Source organism: Danio rerio, chromosome 17 (genome assembly GCF_049306965.1).
Source record: "Danio rerio strain Tuebingen ecotype United States chromosome 17, GRCz12tu, whole genome shotgun sequence".
NCBI classification, from domain to species: domain Eukaryota; kingdom Metazoa; phylum Chordata; class Actinopteri; order Cypriniformes; family Danionidae; genus Danio; species Danio rerio.
In genome coordinates this window covers 41754186-41775842 of record NC_133192.1, presented here as the reverse complement: position 1 = coordinate 41775842, position 21657 = coordinate 41754186, and the positions used below count along the sequence as shown (strand labels likewise).

The 21657-nt window shown below is 36.3% G+C and overlaps 3 protein-coding genes and 2 long non-coding RNA genes across 12 annotated transcripts; 3 read left to right on the top strand and 2 right to left on the bottom strand.

The window, feature by feature from the left end:
- The first annotated feature begins 402 nt into the window (after positions 1-402).
- Positions 403-6007, top strand: LOC137489982 (serine/threonine-protein kinase pim-3-like). Of its 2 annotated transcripts, XM_073927892.1 has the most exons (8): positions 403-695; positions 941-1189; positions 1307-1389; positions 1503-1553; positions 1626-1998; positions 2123-2302; positions 2375-2470; positions 2568-2754. In XM_073927892.1, exons 1-7 carry the CDS (start codon positions 680-682, stop codon positions 2464-2466), a joined length of 1044 nt encoding a protein of 347 aa, XP_073783993.1. In that variant the 5' UTR covers positions 403-679; the 3' UTR covers positions 2467-2470; positions 2568-2754. The 2 variants fall into 2 exon arrangements, with proteins under 2 accessions (XP_073783993.1, XP_068077138.2); XM_068221037.2 differs by lacking the exons at positions 2375-2470; positions 2568-2754 and adding an exon at positions 4108-6007.
- Positions 3575-7130, bottom strand: LOC141378463 (uncharacterized). Its single transcript, XR_012393110.1, has 4 exons — positions 7014-7130; positions 6795-6899; positions 3980-4243; positions 3575-3850 (listed from the first exon to the last, which is right to left on the bottom strand). It is a non-coding gene; the product is annotated as an uncharacterized lncRNA (long non-coding RNA).
- Positions 7131-7563: 433 nt separating this feature from the next.
- LOC141375008 (serine/threonine-protein kinase pim-3-like) lies at positions 7564-13498 on the top strand. Of its 4 annotated transcripts, none has more exons than XR_012393106.1 (8): positions 7564-7856; positions 8102-8350; positions 8468-8550; positions 8664-8714; positions 8787-9159; positions 9284-9463; positions 11269-11432; positions 13348-13498. XR_012393106.1 is itself a non-coding variant. In XM_073927885.1 (8 exons), exons 1-7 carry the CDS (start codon positions 7841-7843, stop codon positions 11349-11351), a joined length of 1035 nt encoding a protein of 344 aa, XP_073783986.1. In that variant the 5' UTR covers positions 7564-7840; the 3' UTR covers positions 11352-11356; positions 13348-13498. The 4 variants fall into 4 exon arrangements, 3 of the variants coding, with proteins under 3 accessions (XP_073783986.1, XP_073783984.1, XP_073783985.1); XM_073927885.1 differs by having other exon boundaries at positions 11269-11356; XM_073927883.1 differs by lacking the exons at positions 11269-11432; positions 13348-13498 and adding exons at positions 9536-9631; positions 9729-9915.
- Positions 13348-21471, top strand: LOC137487320 (serine/threonine-protein kinase pim-3-like). 4 transcript variants are annotated; one of them, XM_073927890.1, is made up of 8 exons: positions 13348-13498; positions 14973-15017; positions 15263-15511; positions 15629-15711; positions 15825-15875; positions 15948-16320; positions 16445-16624; positions 18430-20269. In XM_073927890.1, exons 2-8 carry the CDS (start codon positions 15002-15004, stop codon positions 18510-18512), a joined length of 1035 nt encoding a protein of 344 aa, XP_073783991.1. In that variant the 5' UTR covers positions 13348-13498; positions 14973-15001; the 3' UTR covers positions 18513-20269. The 4 variants fall into 4 exon arrangements, with proteins under 4 accessions (XP_073783991.1, XP_073783992.1, XP_073783989.1 ...); XM_073927891.1 differs by lacking the exon at positions 13348-13498 and adding an exon at positions 20510-21471 and having other exon boundaries at positions 14725-15017; positions 18430-18517; XM_073927888.1 differs by lacking the exons at positions 13348-13498; positions 18430-20269 and adding exons at positions 16697-16792; positions 16890-17076 and having other exon boundaries at positions 14725-15017.
- On the bottom strand, positions 17897-21447 carry LOC141378462 (uncharacterized). The gene is made up of 4 exons (XR_012393109.1): positions 21331-21447; positions 21117-21221; positions 18302-18565; positions 17897-18172 (listed from the first exon to the last, which is right to left on the bottom strand). It is a non-coding gene; the product is annotated as an uncharacterized lncRNA (long non-coding RNA).
- Positions 21472-21657: the final 186 nt, after the last annotated feature.

The window sequence follows — 21657 nt, the reverse complement described above, 5'->3', positions numbered from 1 at the left end:
ACGTGAGCAGTTAGCACTGTACGTGTAATTAACCAGCATGCACTTACATTGCTTGGGCCACTAATAGAAAATATATGAGTTAATTTTATTATTTTAATTTAATTAATTCCTAAATAGCTGTACATTTTACAAAGTCAAACCTTGTCAAACCAATCTTGCTCATTTAGCATTATTATTACAGTTTCGTGAATTATAAATTAATTGATTTAAACTTCATTATTATTATTATTATTATTATAACTATGTTATTTATTATTATTAATTATTTATTATTTATATGTTGAGATGAGATGAATCGTTTACTCATGTGATTCAGATTGGCGATTCAAATTGTGGTTGCTATAGCAACGCGTGTTATGATTTGACTCCATATATAAACACCGAGACTCGCCGCTATCTGTTGATTGAGGAGAGGCGAATTTCTGAGGCATTTGCTGAGGATTACTGTGCTGATACTGCGATTCTTCAAGGAGACCAGAGAATTTCTGACAGAAGACTTTTATTTTACAAGGAGATCGACGCTCAGAGCTGAAATTATTCCTTTTCACACGTTTTGTTGCTCTTTTGTTGTGTTTATTTTGATTTTGATCTTGTTTTTATCGTTTTTATTGACATTTCTATTGATATTTGATCTTTGTTCTTGTTTTCAGGTTTGCTGGAGTTTGGAGGAGTTTGTCAGATGGGTGAAAACCGCAGTGAGTGTTTTAGTTTTTATTTGTTTATGATCAATCATGATATGATGTTGTGTAATATTTGGGGAAATGTGATGTAAATAAACTGGTACAAATGAACCCATTTCAACACAACTGTTCCCCGATATAAGTGATCAGATGTCTTTTATTCTCTGTAGATGCAGCTACTAAAGTTAATTGTTGATTAATTCTTATAATCTTATAATAAACGTGATATGTTGTTGTTGTTGTTGTTGTCGTTGTCTCAGGCCGCTCCAGATCCAGGAGTTCTGCTTTCATCCAGGCAGCTGTTCAGGACGTCAGGACACATGATGGTGATGGTGAAACCCAGACCGTGAGCCAAGAGCTTGATGGACCTCTGCCTTCCCTGTTGGCCAAATCTGTGTCCACAGATCAGGGTAACAGGAAGAGGAAGCGGCAGAGCGGCAGCCAGCAAACACCAGAAGATGAACGTCCGTCCACCTCATCTAGAAGAGCTCTCAAACGCTCTCGCAGAGGTCAGAATGGCTTATTGAAGAAGTGATAATGATGTTTCAGTAATGCTCTTTTGCAGTTTTCTCTACTGCTGCATGTTTTCTTTGAACACACATTTCTACTGCTCCTCTGTGTTGCAGACGCGTATGCAAAGGGCCCACTGCTGGGAGACGGTGGATTTGGCTCTGTGTTCGCTGGGATGCGCAGGTCCGATGGACTGCCAGTAAGTCGTTTTCTCCGCTCTTCATTCAAACAGCCTTTAGAAATCCTGATCTCAGTAAATGTGATGTGTGAGGATCAGGCAGGTGTGATTTATTATGCTTTATCTGTCTACAGGTCGCCATCAAGTATGTGTCTAAAGAGCGGACACAGAGGAGACTGAGAGTTGTGAGTTCAGTGTGAACCTGTTGTTGTGTTTGATGTTTCATTGGGTTCTGAATCCAATCGTTTGTCCTGCAGGAAGGTCAGGGTCGGCTGCCGCTGGAGGTGGCACTGATGACCCGCGTCAATTCAGCTCCTGCCTGCCCCAACGTCCTGCAGCTGCTTGACTGGTTTGACCGTCCCAGACGCTACATCCTGATCCTGGAGCGTCCGGATCCCTGCCAAGACCTCCAGAGCTTCTGTGAGGAGAACGGCTGTCTGGATGAGCGTCTGGCCAAGAAAGTGCTGGTGCAGCTGATCGCGGCTCTGAAACACTGCGAGAGCCGCGGAGTCCTGCACCGGGACGTCAAGCCAGAGAACCTGCTGATCTCCACAGAGTCCCAGGACATCAAGCTGCTGGACTTCGGCTGTGGAGATCTGCTCAAGCGCTCGGCCTACAAATACTTCGCAGGTGGGTTTGTGTTGCAGAAGGAAACACTCTGTGGATGTTTGTGAGCTTTTGATGATCCACCAAAGGGAATTTGTGTGTGCTGGAGTGTTTTGAACGGGTGTTTGTGTCTCCTTGTGTCTCTCAGGAACTTTTCAATACGCTCCACCTGAGTGGTTCTGCAGACAGCGCTACCATGCGGGTCCAGCTACGGTGTGGTCAGTAGGAGTGACCCTCTTCAACATCCTGTGCAACCGTTTCCCCTTCGGAGGTGCACTGAGGGTCACGTCCAGAAGCAAACTGACCTTCCCCATAACTCTGTCAACAGGTAAGAGACTCACTGAGAGATCAGCAGAAGTGTGTTGCTCTGTGTTTCTGAACACGGTGTTGTGTGTATCAGAGTGCCGTCAGCTGATTGGCTGGTGTCTCAGTCCAGCGGCGGCTGATCGGCCCAGTTTGGACGATATTGAGCGCCATCCCTGGTTACAGTGAACAGGTGGCCAGTGACTTGACACTTATCTGAGTGACGCACTCATGGCTTTGATTGTGTTGTTAGGGTCAGTCTGGATTAATGATCTTAATGATTTGTGTAGGGTGAGCAGGAGTCACACAGGAAGTGCAGAGAACTGCTTCCTGATCACCTGCAGAATGAGGAGTGGGCATAAACTAATGGCCGACTCACCCAGGGCCGGGGCCCCTTTACCTGCACTAAGCCACGGCTTTAGATGACTTTAATGTTAAAAGGGATTTTAATAATAAATGTATTATTTAGACAAATAATCCAGGTGTAGTGTCTTCCTAGAGTGACTGGAGAGAGCTCAAATAAAGGGAGAGTTCACACAGAAATCCAGATTTACTCACTGTTTACTCAAGCTCAAGCGGTTTCAAATCTTTAAGAGTTTCTTGTTTTCTGTTTTGCACAAAATAAAATGTTTTGAAGAAGCTGAAAACCTGTAACCGTTGACTTTCATAGTAGCAAAAACAAACAAGTCAATGGGTACAGCTTTTCAGCTTTCTTCAAAATATCTTCTTTTGTATTGAACAGAATAAAGAAACTCAAACAGGTTTGGAGCAAGTGAAAGGGAGTTAATGATACAGAATTGTTATTTTGGGGTGAACTATCCATTTAAGTCCTCTTAATGGAGGTTTTCATAATGGTTTTAAAATGAAGATTGCAGCTCTACTGACTGAGGCTAAAGGTGTGATGAAATATTGTTTAGGTTGTTATTCCATTAAATGATCTTATAGATCTATAATATATAAGTTTTGGTGGAGTTGTTGTGGTAATTTGCCCACAGTAGCAGTAAAACCTCTGAAATGGTGTACACATCTGATGATCTAAGACCTAGTTTTTTGTTTTTTTAATATTAGGAATGTTCAGAGCTCTGTTAGATGTACATTTGCATTCTACATTTCTGTTGTTGTAGCAGGGAGATGTTTGTTTTGTGGCATGAAAAGAGTTTAAGAACTTCAGTTTTAGCTGGGAGTACTACTGCATATGCACTCATGTGATTGGCTTAAATTATATTAAACTGAGAGACCCAGAAACAACACTGAGTCCTTTCTGAGACTGCAAGTCAAATATTTGGAAAAAACATTTAACCTTTCTTAAATGTATTTACATTTTTAATCATTAAAAACTTACAATATTAGAATCAATGAAAATAGGATGCAGATGCCAGAACATTGTCATTAACACTCTTTTGAATCATATTTCTACTAAAGAACAATGACTTTAGTTTACTCTACTTTACATTCTGCTGGTTCTGACATTAGAATAAATACTGAAGTCTGAACTCTGAGCTCTTTTATTCCTCTGCCTTTGTTGCTGTGTGGAAGGCATGTCTAATGAAGCATAACACACTTCATCACCAGCCTGAAACAGAATATATTTCATTAAAATAATAAACAAATAAATATATTATATTATATTGATGTAATTTGTGTTGCTGCTAAACTATTGCGAATGATATATATTAAAATTATTCTCAAAATGTGCTCATACCTCAACATGTCTGTTCTCAGCCCCAGAACCTACAGAAACTTAACAAAAGATAAGAATAATTTACATTTTATAATTTGAGATATCCATTTTTTACGAATAGCTGATGACCTGTAGTTTTCTTCTGACAGAGGCAGTAGACGCAGATGGAGAAGAGGAGAACACACACCGAACACACACTGAACAGCAGATTCCAGCAGAAAACACACTCTGATGCAGGTGATGTGGAGGTGCTGTTAAACCGTTCAGCACAAGGAGACTCTTGCTCTAAAATGAACAACAGGCCATTATTAAAGTGAATATATATTTAGTTATTATATTCATTTTATTTTATCTTTACTGATTACACACAATAATGAAAAATATGAGTTTAACACTGATGAATTTGCTAAAAGTGGTTGGAAAATCAGAAGTTAAAGATTCTAATATTAAATACACTATAAATCATCGTTTTACAAAATATAATGAATTTGCTGTTAATTTAATTTAAAGTATTATTAGAAACTAAGATACACTTTAAAAACTAATTATAAACACTTATTTTACTAATATACTTTATTAAATATACAATTTTTCTGTATTTGAAGTTGGACTATGGCTGCAGGATTGTGTTGCTTAATTATTTGCAGGACTTTGCATTAATTATCGATAAAATTCATTCAAATAATATTAAAATAATAAAACTTTAGGTAAACATGTAAACTTATCATTAAAGCACAGCTATATTATGAAGAGATAAACTATAATTGACACTAATATTAGCTGTAATCCATAATCATCAAAATGAACTGAAATAAACACTTGAAATAAATTATTCTGAGTGTAATGAATGATTAAATAATTCCCCAGCACGGTTTAATTGAGAAAATATCTTTTGCAACACATTTTTAAACATAATATGTTAAATAAATAATCTCTAATAACTCATGACACAATATATTAATAGTTATTTTACAAGACACTAGTATTCAGCTTAAAGTGCAGTTTAAAGGCTCACTGGGTTAATTAGGTTAACTAAAGTTAGTTTAATTTAGGCAAATCATAGGACAACAGTGCTTGGTTCTGTAGCCAAAAAAAAAAAAAAAAAAAAATCTTACAGGGCTAATAATAATGTGCTTAATTTTTTGTTTGTTTTTATCAAAAACTGTTTTCACTTCAGCCAAACTGAAAAATAAACTTCACTGATCTGATAAGATCTCTTAGATCATTGTCACAAAGCACAGATTTTCCATTAGGCTTTCTTTAGTCTTGTGTATTGATTAATGTGCGCGAGGGCAACTATTGGTTTAATGAGGGAGTTTTCTGAGAGATGAAGAGCTGTAAAGTGAGTGTTCAATTACAAAAAGAAATGATTATACAAACTCAGTGTTTCCTTTTATTAACATTAACAAAACCGTATTACTTTAAAAGAAATATAATTATCAAAGCATGTCTTAGAGCGAATAAGCCCAACAGGTTTTTTATGTAATCGCCTTTTATCTTAATTTATATATAAAATAAATGTTTAATTAGTAATCACTACTGATGGGTTAGATTTTCAATATTCAATATTGTTCAGTAATTATTCAGCAGTAATTAAACATCTCTGTAGCATTTCCTCCTGCAGATGTGGTTCAGTCAGTTCAGCACTGCAGGGAGCTGTCCATTGTGCTGAATTTACTCCACACTAAACTCTCTTCACACATTAAATTCATTATAAGTGTCTGATCAGTGAACAGGATACTGTCATTTCTCAACAACTAAAGAAGGTCTAATGTAGAAATTAAAAGATAATAGGAAATACAAACAGATGGATTTGCTTTATGAAAGGAAATTTTGTTGAATGATTATTACAATTTGGTTTAAATGTTGAATGTTGCACTCGTATATGTTGCATTGCTCTGCTCTTCTTTAAATAAATCAAACCTCAGTTGTGTGCTGTTTACACTGTCTCTGATTCATGGTACGTATTTTAATAAATCAGACTTTTGCATCTTCAGTTTCTCATCAATTCCAAGTCATGAAAATAATAAAAGCAACATTTACAGCTGCAGCGTGCACTAAATATTTTCTTACTTTTCTTATTTCTGTTTTTGTCTAACCACAGTTTATCTCATGCATTGATGTGTGTATTGAGCATGCAAGATCACCAGCTTGACCACAAACAGTTTTAGGACATTCAGTCTGTTGCATGCCTGAATAAAAACACTTGTGGTTTGTGTTCTCGCCTAGCTTTTCACAGCAACTGCAACATCACTGCACCAGGAGCGTCAGTAAAGACCAAGAAGAAGAAGAAGAAACACAGCACTGAGCCTGAAAGCTGATGTACTGAAGGCTGCAAGCAGAATCATTTATGACCCAGAGATAATTTAATATAAAAAATGTATATCAATATAAGAAATGAACCATATTATTAATCATATTATTCATTTCATAAAGAGTTTTTAACTACATTGAAAAAATAGAAACCTGTTTACCTTTAATATGTTTACTTTAATTAACTTTGATATATTTTTACTACTGTAAACTGGTGTATAAAATCAGGCCGCTTCAATGCACACTTTGCACCCTTAACAGAAGTTCAGAAGCTCAAATCACATCAAATCATCAAACGTAATGACAAACGAGAGATGTTTTTCTGAATAAAATACAATCTTTTTTTTTGTTTTAATATAAATGAACAAGGCTAGATAGGTTAGGAAAAATCTAGCAAACGTACAAGCTAATTGTCATTACAGACCTTGTGATAGTAATTTAGCTTATTGAAAGCTGTATATTAGTAATGAAAACAGCTATCTAGATTCATACAAACAGAAATAATGTATTTATAAACTTGCACCTTTCTGCTGTGGACGCCATCTTGTGGTCAGACGCGGGAACTCATTCGGCAGGTGAACTTTTGTGCTTTCTAGCCGTTGAGTGAACACAAAGTCCCTTAAAAAGCCTTCACATACATCCAAAAAAACGAAAACATTAATAAAACTTAATAATATTAAATCTGAAAACAAGAGCAAATGAAAAGTACATAAATATGACTGAACCATGTAAGTTAGCCTACCAGATGATGATACAAACGGCCATGTGATCTGAAATCGTGCGTAGACCATAGACTGTAAAATATAGGCATAGACATAGAAATGGTGAACGATTTAATTTACTTTCTATTATTTACAATAATAAACTTTTTTTTTTAACTTATATTCCTAATATCTACGTGAGCAGTTAGCACTGTACGTGTAATTAACCAGCATGCACTTACATTGCTTGGGCCACTAATAGAAAATATATGAGTTAATTTTATTATTTTAATTTAATTAATTCCTAAATAGCTGTACATTTTACAAAGTCAAACCTTGTCAAACCAATCTTGCTCATTTAGCATTATTATTACAGTTTCGTGAATTATAAATTAATTGATTTAAACTTCATTATTATTATTATAATAACTATGTTATTTATTATTATTAATTATTTATTATTTATATGTTGAGATGAGATGAATCGTTTACTCATGTGATTCAGATTGGCGATTCAAATTGTGGTTGCTATAGCAACGCGTGTTATGATTTGACTCCATATATAAACACCGAGACTCGCCGCTATCTGTTGATTGAGGAGAGGCGAATTTCTGAGGCATTTGCTGAGGATTACTGTGCTGATACTGCGATTCTTCAAGGAGACCAGAGAATTTCTGACAGAAGACTTTTATTTTACAAGGAGATCGACGCTCAGAGCTGAAATTATTCCTTTTCACACGTTTTGTTGCTCTTTTGTTGTGTTTATTTTGATTTTGATCTTGTTTTTATCGTTTTTATTGACATTTTTATTGATATTTGATCTTTGTTCTTGTTTTCAGGTTTGCTGGAGTTTGGAGGAGTTTGTCAGATGGGTGAAAACCGCAGTGAGTGTTTTAGTTTTTATTTGTTTATGATCAATCATGATATGATGTTGTGTAATATTTGGGGAAATGTGATGTAAATAAACTGGTACAAATGAACCCATTTCAACACAACTGTTCCCCGATATAAGTGATCAGATGTCTTTTATTCTCTGTAGATGCAGCTACTAAAGTTAATTGTTGATTAATTCTTATAATCTTATAATAAACGTGATATGTTGTTGTTGTTGTTGTTGTCGTTGTCTCAGGCCGCTCCAGATCCAGGAGTTCTGCTTTCATCCAGGCAGCTGTTCAGGACGTCAGGACACATGATGGTGATGGTGAAACCCAGACCGTGAGCCAAGAGCTTGATGGACCTCTGCCTTCCCTGTTGGCCAAATCTGTGTCCACAGATCAGGGTAACAGGAAGAGGAAGCGGCAGAGCGGCAGCCAGCAAACACCAGAAGATGAACGTCCGTCCACCTCATCTAGAAGAGCTCTCAAACGCTCTCGCAGAGGTCAGAATGGCTTATTGAAGAAGTGATGATGATGTTTCAGTAATGCTCTTTTGCAGTTTTCTCTACTGCTGCATGTTTTCTTTGAACACACATTTCTACTGCTCCTCTGTGTTGCAGACGCGTATGCAAAGGGCCCACTGCTGGGAGACGGTGGATTTGGCTCTGTGTTCGCTGGGATGCGCAGGTCCGATGGACTGCCAGTAAGTCGTTTTCTCCGCTCTTCATTCAAACAGCCTTTAGAAATCCTGATCTCAGTAAATGTGATGTGTGAGGATCAGGCAGGTGTGATTTATTATGCTTTATCTGTCTACAGGTCGCCATCAAGTATGTGTCTAAAGAGCGGACACAGAGGAGACTGAGAGTTGTGAGTTCAGTGTGAACCTGTTGTTGTGTTTGATGTTTCATTGGGTTCTGAATCCAATCGTTTGTCCTGCAGGAAGGTCAGGGTCGGCTGCCGCTGGAGGTGGCACTGATGACCCGCGTCAATTCAGCTCCTGCCTGCCCCAACGTCCTGCAGCTGCTTGACTGGTTTGACCGTCCCAGACGCTACATCCTGATCCTGGAGCGTCCGGATCCCTGCCAAGACCTCCAGAGCTTCTGTGAGGAGAACGGCTGTCTGGATGAGCGTCTGGCCAAGAAAGTGCTGGTGCAGCTGATCGCGGCTCTGAAACACTGCGAGAGCCGCGGAGTCCTGCACCGGGACGTCAAGCCAGAGAACCTGCTGATCTCCACAGAGTCCCAGGACATCAAGCTGCTGGACTTCGGCTGTGGAGATCTGCTCAAGCGCTCGGCCTACAAATACTTCGCAGGTGGGTTTGTGTTGCAGAAGGAAACACTCTGTGGATGTTTGTGAGCTTTTGATGATCCACCAAAGGGAATTTGTGTGTGCTGGAGTGTTTTGAACGGGTGTTTGTGTCTCCTTGTGTCTCTCAGGAACTATTCAATACGCTCCACCTGAGTGGTTCTGCAGACAGCGCTACCATGCGGGTCCAGCTACGGTGTGGTCAGTAGGAGTGACCCTCTTCAACATCCTGTGCAACCGTTTCCCCTTCGGAGGTGCACTGAGGGTCACGTCCAGAAGCAAACTGACCTTCCCCATAACTCTGTCAACAGGTAAGAGACTCACTGAGAGATCAGCAGAAGTGTGTTGCTCTGTGTTTCTGAACACGGTGTTGTGTGTATCAGAGTGCCGTCAGCTGATTGGCTGGTGTCTCAGTCCAGCGGCGGCTGATCGGCCCAGTTTGGACGATATTGAGCGCCATCCCTGGTTACAGTGAACAGGTGGCCAGTGACTTGACACTTATCTGAGTGACGCACTCATGGCTTTGATTGTGTTGTTAGGGTCAGTCTGGATTAATGATCTTAATGATTTGTGTAGGGTGAGCAGGAGTCACACAGGAAGTGCAGAGAACTGCTTCCTGATCACCTGCAGAATGAGGAGTGGGCATAAACTAATGGCCGACTCACCCAGGGCCGGGGCCCCTTTACCTGCACTAAGCCACGGCTTTAGATGACTTTAATGTTAAAAGGGATTTTAATAATAAATGTATTATTTAGACAAATAATCCAGGTGTAGTGTCTTCCTAGAGTGACTGGAGAGAGCTCAAATAAAGGGAGAGTTCACACAGAAATCCAGATTTACTCACTGTTTACTCAAGCTCAAGCGGTTTCAAATCTTTAAGAGTTTCTTGTTTTCTGTTTTGCACAAAATAAAATGTTTTGAAGAAGCTGAAAACCTGTAACCGTTGACTTTCATAGTAGCAAAAACAAACAAGTCAATGGGTACAGCTTTTCAGCTTTCTTCAAAATATCTTCTTTTGTATTGAACAGAATAAAGAAACTCAAACAGGTTTGGAGCAAGTGAAAGGGAGTTAATGATACAGAATTGTTATTTTGGGGTGAACTATCCATTTAAGTCCTCTTAATGGAGGTTTTCATAATGGTTTTAAAATGAAGATTGCAGCTCTACTGACTGAGGCTAAAGGTGTGATGAAATATTGTTTAGGTTGTTATTCCATTAAATGATCTTATAGATCTATAATATATAAGTTTTGGTGGAGTTGTTGTGGTAATTTGCCCACAGTAGCAGTAAAACCTCTGAAATGGTGTACACATCTGATGATCTAAGACCTAGTTTTTTGTTTTTTTAATATTAGGAATGTTCAGAGCTCTGTTAGATGTACATTTGCATTCTACATTTCTGTTGTTGTAGCAGGGAGATGTTTGTTTTGTGGCATGAAAAGAGTTTAAGAACTTCAGTTTTAGCTGGGAGTACTACTGCATATGCACTCATGTGATTGGCTTAAATTATATTAAACTGAGAGACCCAGAAACAACACTGAGTCCTTTCTGAGACTGCAAGTTAAATATTTGGAAAAAACATTTAACCTTTCTTAAATGTATTTACATTTTTAATCATTAAAAACTTACAATATTAGAATCAATGAAAATAGGATGCAGATGCCAGAACATTGTCATTAACACTCTTTTGAATCATATTTCTACTAAAGAACAATGACTTTAGTTTACTCTACTTTACATTCTGCTGGTTCTGACATTAGAATAAATACTGAAGTCTGAACTCTGAGCTCTTTTATTCCTCTGCCTTTGTTGCTGTGTGGAAGGCATGTCTAATGAAGCATAACACACTTCATCACCAGCCTGAAACAGAATATATTTCATTAAAATAATAAACAAATAAATATATTATATTATATTGATGTAATTTGTGTTGCTGCTAAACTATTGCGAATGATATATATTAAAATTATTCTCAAAATGTGCTCATACCTCAACATGTCTGTTCTCAGCCCCAGAACCTACAGAAACTTAACAAAAGATAAGAATAATTTACATTTTATAATTTGAGATATCCATTTTTTACGAATAGCTGATGACCTGTAGTTTTCTTCTGACAGAGGCAGTAGACGCAGATGGAGAAGAGGAGAACACACACCGAACACACACTGAACAGCAGATTCCAGCAGAAAACACACTCTGATGCAGGTGATGTGGAGGTGCTGTTAAACCGTTCAGCACAAGGAGACTCTTGCTCTAAAATGAACAACAGGCCATTATTAAAGTGAATATATATTTAGTTATTATATTCATTTTATTTTATCTTTACTGATTACACACAATAATGAAAAATATGAGTTTAACACTGATGAATTTGCTAAAAGTGGTTGGAAAATCAGAAGTTAAAGATTCTAATATTAAATACACTATAAATCATCGTTTTACAAAATATAATGAATTTGCTGTTAATTTAATTTAAAGTATTATTAGAAACTAAGATACACTTTAAAAACTAATTATAAACACTTATTTTACTAATATACTTTATTAAATATACAATTTTTCTGTATTTGAAGTTGGACTATGGCTGCAGGATTGTGTTGCTTAATTATTTGCAGGACTTTGCATTAATTATCGATAAAATTCATTCAAATAATATTAAAATAATAAAAGTTTAGGTAAACATGTAAACTTATCATTAAAGCACAGCTATATTATGAAGAGATAAACTATAATTGACACTAATATTAGCTGTAATCCATAATCATCAAAATGAACTGAAATAAACACTTGAAATAAATTATTCTGAGTGTAATGAATGATTAAATAATTCCCCAGCACGGTTTAATTGAGAAAATATCTTTTGCAACACATTTTTAAACATAATATGTTAAATAAATAATCTCTAATAACTCATGACACAATATTTTAATAGTTATTTTACAAGACACTAGTATTCAGCTTAAAGTGCAGTTTAAAGGCTCACTGGGTTAATTAGGTTAACTAAAGTTAGTTTAATTTAGGCAAATCATAGGACAACAGTGCTTGGTTCTGTAGCCAAAAAAAAAAAAAAAAAAAATCTTACAGGGCTAATAATAATGTGCTTATTTTTTTGTTTGTTTTTATCAAAAACTGTTTTCACTTCAGCCAAACTGAAAAATAAACTTCACTGATCTGATAAGATCTCTTAGATCATTGTCACAAAGCACAGATTTTCCATTAGGCTTTCTTTAGTCTTGTGTATTGATTAATGTGCGCGAGGGCAACTATTGGTTTAATGAGGGAGTTTTCTGAGAGATGAAGAGCTGTAAAGTGAGTGTTCAATTACAAAAAGAAATGATTATACAAACTCAGTGTTTCCTTTTATTAACATTAACAAAACCGTATTACTTTAAAAGAAATATAATTATCAAAGCATGTCTTAGAGCGAATAAGCCCAACAGGTTTTTTATGTAATCGCCTTTTATCTTAATTTATATATAAAATAAATGTTTAATTAGTAATCACTACTGATGGGTTAGATTTTCAATATTCAATATTGTTCAGTAATTATTCAGCAGTAATTAAACATCTCTGTAGCATTTCCTCCTGCAGATGTGGTTCAGTCAGTTCAGCACTGCAGGGAGCTGTCCATTGTGCTGAATTTACTCCACACTAAACTCTCTTCACACATTAAATTCATTATAAGTGTCTGATCAGTGAACAGGATACTGTCATTTCTCAACAACTAAAGAAGGTCTAATGTAGAAATTAAAAGATAATAGGAAATACAAACAGATGGATTTGCTTTATGAAAGGAAATTTTGTTGAATGATTATTACAATTTGGTTTAAATGTTGAATGTTGCACTCGTATATGTTGCATTGCTCTGCTCTTCTTTAAATAAATCAAACCTCAGTTGTGTGCTGTTTACACTGTCTCTGATTCATGGTACGTATTTTAATAAATCAGACTTTTGCATCTTCCGTTTCTCATCAATTCCAAGTCATGAAAATAATAAAAGCAACATTTACAGCTGCAGCGTGCACTAAATATTTTCTTACTTTTCTTATTTCTGTTTTTGTCTAACCACAGTTTATCTCATGCATTGATGTGTGTATTGAGCATGCAAGATCACCAGCTTGACCACAAACAGTTTTAGGACATTCAGTCTGTTGCATGCCTGAATAAAAACACTTGTGGTTTGTGTTCTCGCCTAGCTTTTCACAGCAACTGCAACATCACTGCACCAGGAGCGTCAGTAAAGACCAAGAAGAAGAAGAAGAAACACAGCACTGAGCCTGAAAGCTGATGTACTGAAGGCTGCAAGCAGAATCATTTATGACCCAGAGATAATTTAATATAAAAAATGTATATCAATATAAGAAATGAACCATATTATTAATCATATTATTCATTTCATAAAGAGTTTTTAACTACATTCAAAAAATAGAAACCTGTTTACCTTTAATATGTTTACTTTAATTAACTTTGATATATTTTTACTACTGTAAACTGGTGTATAAAATCAGGCCGCTTCAATGCACACTTTGCACCCTTAACAGAAGTTCAGAAGCTCAAATCACATCAAATCATCAAACGTAATGACAAACGAGAGATGTTTTTCTGAATAAAATACAATCTTTTTTTTGTTTTAATATAAATGAACAAGGCTAGATAGGTTAGGAAAATTCTAGCAAACGTACAAGCTAATTGTCATTACAGACCTTGTGATAGTAATTTAGCTTATTGAAAGCTGTATATTAGTAATGAAAACAGCTATCTAGATTCATACAAACAGAAATAATGTATTTATAAACTTGCACCTTTCTGCTGTGGACGCCATCTTGTGGTCAGACGCGGGAACTCATTCGGCAGGTGAACTTTTGTGCTTTCTAGCCGTTGAGTGAACACAAAGTCCCTTAAAAAGCCTTCACATACATCCAAAAAAACGAAAACATTAATAAAACTTAATAATATTAAATCTGAAAACAAGAGCAAATGAAAAGTACATAAATATGACTGAACCATGTAGCCTACCAGATGATGATACAAACGGCCATGTGATCTGAAATCGTGCGTAGACCATAGACTGTAAAATATAGGCATAGACATAGAAATGGTGAACGATTTAATTTACTTTCTATTATTTACAATAATAAACTTTTTTTTTTTTACTTATATTCCTAATATCTACGTGAGCAGTTAGCACTGTACGTGTAATTAACCAGCATGCACTTACATTGCTTGGGCCACTAATAGAAAATATATGAGTTAATTTTATTATTTTAATTTAATTAATTCCTAAATAGCTGTACATTTTACAAAGTCAAACCTTGTCAAACCAATCTTGCTCATTTAGCATTATTATTACAGTTTCGTGAATTATAAATTAATTGATTTAAACTTCATTATTATTATTATTATTATTATAACTATGTTATTTATTATTATTAATTATTTATTATTTATATGTTGAGATGAGATGAATCGTTTACTCATGTGATTCAGATTGGCGATTCAAATTGTGGTTGCTATAGCAACGCGTGTTATGATTTGACTCCATATATAAACACCGAGACTCGCCGCTATCTGTTGATTGAGGAGAGGCGAATTTCTGAGGCATTTGCTGAGGATTACTGTGCTGATACTGCGATTCTTCAAGGAGACCAGAGAATTTCTGACAGAAGACTTTTATTTTACAAGGAGATCGACGCTCAGAGCTGAAATTATTCCTTTTCACACGTTTTGTTGCTCTTTTGTTGTGTTTATTTTGATTTTGATCTTGTTTTTATCGTTTTTATTGACATTTCTATTGATATTTGATCTTTGTTCTTGTTTTCAGGTTTGCTGGAGTTTGGAGGAGTTTGTCAGATGGGTGAAAACCGCAGTGAGTGTTTTAGTTTTTATTTGTTTATGATCAATCATGATATGATGTTGTGTAATATTTGGGGAAATGTGATGTAAATAAACTGGTACAAATGAACCCATTTCAACACAACTGTTCCCCGATATAAGTGATCAGATGTCTTTTATTCTCTGTAGATGCAGCTACTAAAGTTAATTGTTGATTAATTCTTATAATCTTATAATAAACGTGATATGTTGTTGTTGTTGTTGTTGTCGTTGTCTCAGGCCGCTCCAGATCCAGGAGTTCTGCTTTCATCCAGGCAGCTGTTCAGGACGTCAGGACACATGATGGTGATGGTGAAACCCAGACCGTGAGCCAAGAGCTTGATGGACCTCTGCCTTCCCTGTTGGCCAAATCTGTGTCCACAGATCAGGGTAACAGGAAGAGGAAGCGGCAGAGCGGCAGCCAGCAAACACCAGAAGATGAACGTCCGTCCACCTCATCTAGAAGAGCTCTCAAACGCTCTCGCAGAGGTCAGAATGGCTTATTGAAGAAGTGATAATGATGTTTCAGTAATGCTCTTTTGCAGTTTTCTCTACTGCTGCATGTTTTCTTTGAACACACATTTCTACTGCTCCTCTGTGTTGCAGACGCGTATGCAAAGGGCCCACTGCTGGGAGACGGTGGATTTGGCTCTGTGTTCGCTGGGATGCGCAGGTCCGATGGACTGCCAGTAAGTCGTTTTCTCCGCTCTTCATTCAAACAGCCTTTAGAAATCCTGATCTCAGTAAATGTGATGTGTGAGGATCAGGCAGGTGTGATTTATTATGCTTTATCTGTCTACAGGTCGCCATCAAGTATGTGTCTAAAGAGCGGACACAGAGGAGACTGAGAGTTGTGAGTTCAGTGTGAACCTGTTGTTGTGTTTGATGTTTCATTGGGTTCTGAATCCAATCGTTTGTCCTGCAGGAAGGTCAGGGTCGGCTGCCGCTGGAGGTGGCACTGATGACCCGCGTCAATTCAGCTCCTGCCTGCCCCAACGTCCTGCAGCTGCTTGACTGGTTTGACCGTCCCAGACGCTACATCCTGATCCTGGAGCGTCCGGATCCCTGCCAAGACCTCCAGAGCTTCTGTGAGGAGAACGGCTGTCTGGATGAGCGTCTGGCCAAGAAAGTGCTGGTGCAGCTGATCGCGGCTCTGAAACACTGCGAGAGCCGCGGAGTCCTGCACCGGGACGTCAAGCCAGAGAACCTGCTGATCTCCACAGAGTCCCAGGACATCAAGCTGCTGGACTTCGGCTGTGGAGATCTGCTCAAGCGCTCGGCCTACAAATACTTCGCAGGTGGGTTTGTGTTGCAGAAGGAAACACTCTGTGGATGTTTGTGAGCTTTTGATGATCCACCAAAGGGAATTTGTGTGTGCTGGAGTGTTTTGAACGGGTGTTTGTGTCTCCTTGTGTCTCTCAGGAACTATTCAATACGCTCCACCTGAGTGGTTCTGCAGACAGCGCTACCATGCGGGTCCAGCTACGGTGTGGTCAGTAGGAGTGACCCTCTTCAACATCCTGTGCAACCGTTTCCCCTTCGGAGGTGCACTGAGGGTCACGTCCAGAAGCAAACTGACCTTCCCCATAACTCTGTCAACAGGTAAGAGACTCACTGAGAGATCAGCAGAAGTGTGTTGCTCTGTGTTTCTGAACACGGTGTTGTGTGTATCAGAGTGCCGTCAGCTGATTGGCTGGTGTCTCAGTCCAGCGGCGGCTGATCGGCCCAGTTTGGACGATATTGAGCGCCATCCCTGGTTACAGTGAACAGGTGGCCAGTGACTTGACACTTATCTGAGTGACGCACTCATGGCTTTGATTGTGTTGTTAGGGTCAGTCTGGATTAATGATCTTAATGATTTGTGTAGGGTGAGCAGGAGTCACACAGGAAGTGCAGAGAACTGCTTCCTGATCACCTGCAGAATGAGGAGTGGGCATAAACTAATGGCCGACTCACCCAGGGCCGGGGCCCCTTTACCTGCACTAAGCCACGGCTTTAGATGACTTTAATGTTAAAAGGGATTTTAATAATAAATGTATTATTTAGACAAATAATCCAGGTGTAGTGTCTTCCTAGAGTGACTGGAGAGAGCTCAAATAAAGGGAGAGTTCACACAGAAATCCAGATTTACTCACTGTTTACTCAAGCTCAAGCGGTTTCAAATCTTTAAGAGTTTCTTGTTTTCTGTTTTGCACAAAATAAAATGTTTTGAAGAAGCTGAAAACCTGTAACCGTTGACTTTCATAGTAGCAAAAACAAACAAGTCAATGGGTACAGCTTTTCAGCTTTCTTCAAAATATCTTCTTTTGTATTGAACAGAATAAAGAAACTCAAACAGGTTTGGAGCAAGTGAAAGGGAGTTAATGATACAGAATTGTTATTTTGGGGTGAACTATCCATTTAAGTCCTCTTAATGGAGGTTTTCATAATGGTTTTAAAATGAAGATTGCAGCTCTACTGACTGAGGCTAAAGGTGTGATGAAATATTGTTTAGGTTGTTATTCCATTAAATGATCTTATAGATCTATAATATATAAGTTTTGGTGGAGTTGTTGTGGTAATTTGCCCACAGTAGCAGTAAAACCTCTGAAATGGTGTACACATCTGATGATCTAAGACCTAGTTTTTTGTTTTTTTAATATTAGGAATGTTCAGAGCTCTGTTAGATGTACATTTGCATTCTACATTTCTGTTGTTGTAGCAGGGAGATGTTTGTTTTGTGGCATGAAAAGAGTTTAAGAACTTCAGTTTTAGCTGGGAGTACTACTGCATATGCACTCATGTGATTGGCTTAAATTATATTAAACTGAGAGACCCAGAAACAACACTGAGTCCTTTCTGAGACTGCAAGTCAAATATTTGGAAAAAACATTTAACCTTTCTTAAATGTATTTACATTTTTAATCATTAAAAACTTACAATATTAGAATCAATGAAAATAGGATGCAGATGCCAGAACATTGTCATTAACACTCTTTTGAATCATATTTCTACTAAAGAACAATGACTTTAGTTTACTCTACTTTACATTCTGCTGGTTCTGACATTAGAATAAATACTGAAGTCTGAACTCTGAGCTCTTTTATTCCTCTGCCTTTGTTGCTGTGTGGAAGGCATGTCTAATGAAGCATAACACACTTCATCACCAGCCTGAAACAGAATATATTTCATTAAAATAATAAACAAATAAATATATTATATTATATTGATGTAATTTGTGTTGCTGCTAAACTATTGCGAATGATATATATTAAAATTATTCTCAAAATGTGCTCATACCTCAACATGTCTGTTCTCAGCCCCAGAACCTACAGAAACTTAACAAAAGATAAGAATAATTTACATTTTATAATTTGAGATATCCATTTTTTACGAATAGCTGATGACCTGTAGTTTTCTTCTGACAGAGGCAGTAGACGCAGATGGAGAAGAGGAGAACACACACCGAACACACACTGAACAGCAGATTCCAGCAGAAAACACACTCTGATGCAGGTGATGTGGAGGTGCTGTTAAACCGTTCAGCACAAGGAGACTCTTGCTCTAAAATGAACAACAGGCCATTATTAAAGTGAATATATATTTAGTTATTATATTCATTTTATTTTATCTTTACTGATTACACACAATAATGAAAAATATGAGTTTAACACTGATGAATTTGCTAAAAGTGGTTGGAAAATCAGAAGTTAAAGATTCTAATATTAAATACACTATAAATCATCGTTTTACAAAATATAATGAATTTGCTGTTAATTTAATTTAAAGTATTATTAGAAACTAAGATACACTTTAAAAACTAATTATAAACACTTATTTTACTAATATACTTTATTAAATATACAATTTTTCTGTATTTGAAGTTGGACTATGGCTGCAGGATTGTGTTGCTTAATTATTTGCAGGACTTTGCATTAATTATCGATAAAATTCATTCAAATAATATTAAAATAATAAAACTTTAGGTAAACATGTAAACTTATCATTAAAGCACAGCTATATTATGAAGAGATAAACTATAATTGACACTAATATTAGCTGTAATCCATAATCATCAAAATGAACTGAAATAAACACTTGAAATAAATTATTCTGAGTGTCATGAATGATTAAATAATTCCCCAGCACGGTTTAATTGAGAAAATATCTTTTGCAACACATTTTTAAACATAATATGTTAAATAAATAATCTCTAATAACTCATGACACAATATTTTAATAGTTATTTTACAAGACACTAGTATTCAGCTTAAAGTGCAGTTTAAAGGCTCACTGGGTTAATTAGGTTAACTAAAGTTAGTTTAATTTAGGCAAATCATAGGACAACAGTGCTTGGTTCTGTAGCCAAAAAAAAAAAAAAAAAAAAATCTTACAGGGCTAATAATAATGTGCTTATTTTTTTGTTTGTTTTTATCAAAAACTGTTTTCACTTCAGCCAAACTGAAAAATAAACTTCACTGATCTGATAAGATCTCTTAGATCATTGTCACAAAGCACAGATTTTCCATTAGGCTTTCTTTAGTCTTGTGTATTGATTAATGTGCGCGAGGGCAACTATTGGTTTAATGAGGGAGTTTTCTGAGAGATGAAGAGCTGTAAAGTGAGTGTTCAATTACAAAAAGAAATGATTATACAAACTCAGTGTTTCCTTTTATTAACATTAACAAAACCGTATTACTTTAAAAGAAATATAATTATCAAAGCATGTCTTAGAGCGAATAAGCCCAACAGGTTTTTTATGTAATCGCCTTTTATCTTAATTTATATATAAAATAAATGTTTAATTAGTAATCACTACTGATGGGTTAGATTTTCAATATTCAATATTGTTCAGTAATTATTCAGCAGTAATTAAACATCTCTGTAGCATTTCCTCCTGCAGATGTGGTTCAGTCAGTTCAGCACTGCAGGGAGCTGTCCATTGTGCTGAATTTACTCCACACTAAACTCTCTTCACACATTAAATTCATTATAAGTGTCTGATCAGTGAACAGGATACTGTCATTTCTCAACAACTAAAGAAGGTCTAATGTAGAAATTAAAAGATAATAGGAAATACAAACAGATGGATTTGCTTTATGAAAGGAAATTTTGTTGAATGATTATTACAATTTGGTTTAAATGTTGAATGTTGCACTCGTATATGTTGCATTGCTCTGCTCTTCTTTAAATAAATCAAACCTCAGTTGTGTGCTGTTTACACTGTCTCTGATTCATGGTACGTATTTTAATAAATCAGACTTTTGCATCTTCAGTTTCTCATCAATTCCAAGTCATGAAAATAATAAAAGCAACATTTACAGCTGCAGCGTGCACTAAATATTTTCTTACTTTTCTTATTTCTGTTTTTGTCTAACCACAGTTTATCTCATGCATTGATGTGTGTATTGAGCATGCAAGATCACCAGCTTGACCACAAACAGTTTTAGGACATTCAGTCTGTTGCATGCCTGAATAAAAACACTTGTGGTTTGTGTTCTCGCCTAGCTTTTCACAGCAACTGCAACATCACTGCACCAGGAGCGTCAGTAAAGACCAAGAAGAAGAAGAAGAAACACAGCACTGAGCCTGAAAGCTGATGTACTGAAGGCTGCAAGCAGAATCATTTATGACCCAGAGATAATTTAATATAAAAAATGTATATCAATATAAGAAATGAACCATATTATTAATCATATTATTCATTTCATAAAGAGTTTTTAACTACATTCAAAAAATAGAAACCTGTTTACCTTTAATATGTTTACTTTAATTAACTTTGATATATTTTTACTACTGTAAACTGGTGTATAAAATCAGGCCGCTTCAATGCACACTTTGCACCCTTAACAGAAGTTCAGAAGCTCAAATCACATCAAATCATCAAACGTAATGACAAACGAGAGATGTTTTTCTGAATAAAATACAATCTTTTTTTTTGTTTTAATATAAATGAACAAGGCTAGATAGGTTAGGAAAAATCTAGCAAACGTACAAGCTAATTGTCATTACAGACCTTGTGATAGTAATTTAGCTTATTGAAAGCTGTATATTAGTAATGAAAACAGCTATCTAGATTCATACAAACAGAAATAATGTATTTATAAACTTGCACCTTTCTGCTGTGGACGCCATCTTGTGGTCAGACGCGGGAACTCATTCGGCAGGTGAACTTTTGTGCTTTCTAGCCGTTGAGTGAACACAAAGTCCCTTAAAAAGCCTTCACATACATCCAAAAAAACGAAAACATTAATAAAACGTAATAATATTAAATCTGAAAACAAGAGCAAATGAAAAGTACATAAATATGACTGAACCATGTAGCCTACCAGATGATGATACAAACGGCCATGTGATCTGAAATCGTGCGTAGACCATAGACTGTAAAATATAGGCATAGACATAGAAATGGTGAACGATTTAATTTACTTTCTATTATTTACAATAATAAACTTTTTTTTAACTTATATTCCTAATATCTACGTGAGCAGTTAGCACTGTACGTGTAATTAACCAGCATGCACTTACATTGCTTGGGCCACTAATAGAAAATATATGAGTTAATTTTATTATTTTAATTTAATTAATTCCTAAATAGCTGTACATTTTACAAAGTCAAACCTTGTCAAACCAATCTTGCTCATTTAGCATTATTA

Bases quoted from the DNA above. Each gene is read 5' to 3' on its own strand.
- LOC137489982 (XM_073927892.1), top strand. The intron at 1,554-1,625 runs GTGAGTTCAGTG...TTTGTCCTGCAG, and splicing joins CACAGAGGAGACTGAGAGTT to GAAGGTCAGGGTCGGCTGCC. The intron at 2,303-2,374 runs GTAAGAGACTCA...TGTGTGTATCAG, and splicing joins CCCCATAACTCTGTCAACAG to AGTGCCGTCAGCTGATTGGC.
- LOC141375008 (XM_073927883.1), top strand. The intron at 8,551-8,663 runs GTAAGTCGTTTT...ATCTGTCTACAG, and splicing joins GCAGGTCCGATGGACTGCCA to GTCGCCATCAAGTATGTGTC. The intron at 8,715-8,786 runs GTGAGTTCAGTG...TTTGTCCTGCAG, and splicing joins CACAGAGGAGACTGAGAGTT to GAAGGTCAGGGTCGGCTGCC.
- LOC137487320 (XM_073927888.1), top strand. The intron at 15,712-15,824 runs GTAAGTCGTTTT...ATCTGTCTACAG, and splicing joins GCAGGTCCGATGGACTGCCA to GTCGCCATCAAGTATGTGTC. The intron at 16,625-16,696 runs GTAAGAGACTCA...TGTGTGTATCAG, and splicing joins CCCCATAACTCTGTCAACAG to AGTGCCGTCAGCTGATTGGC.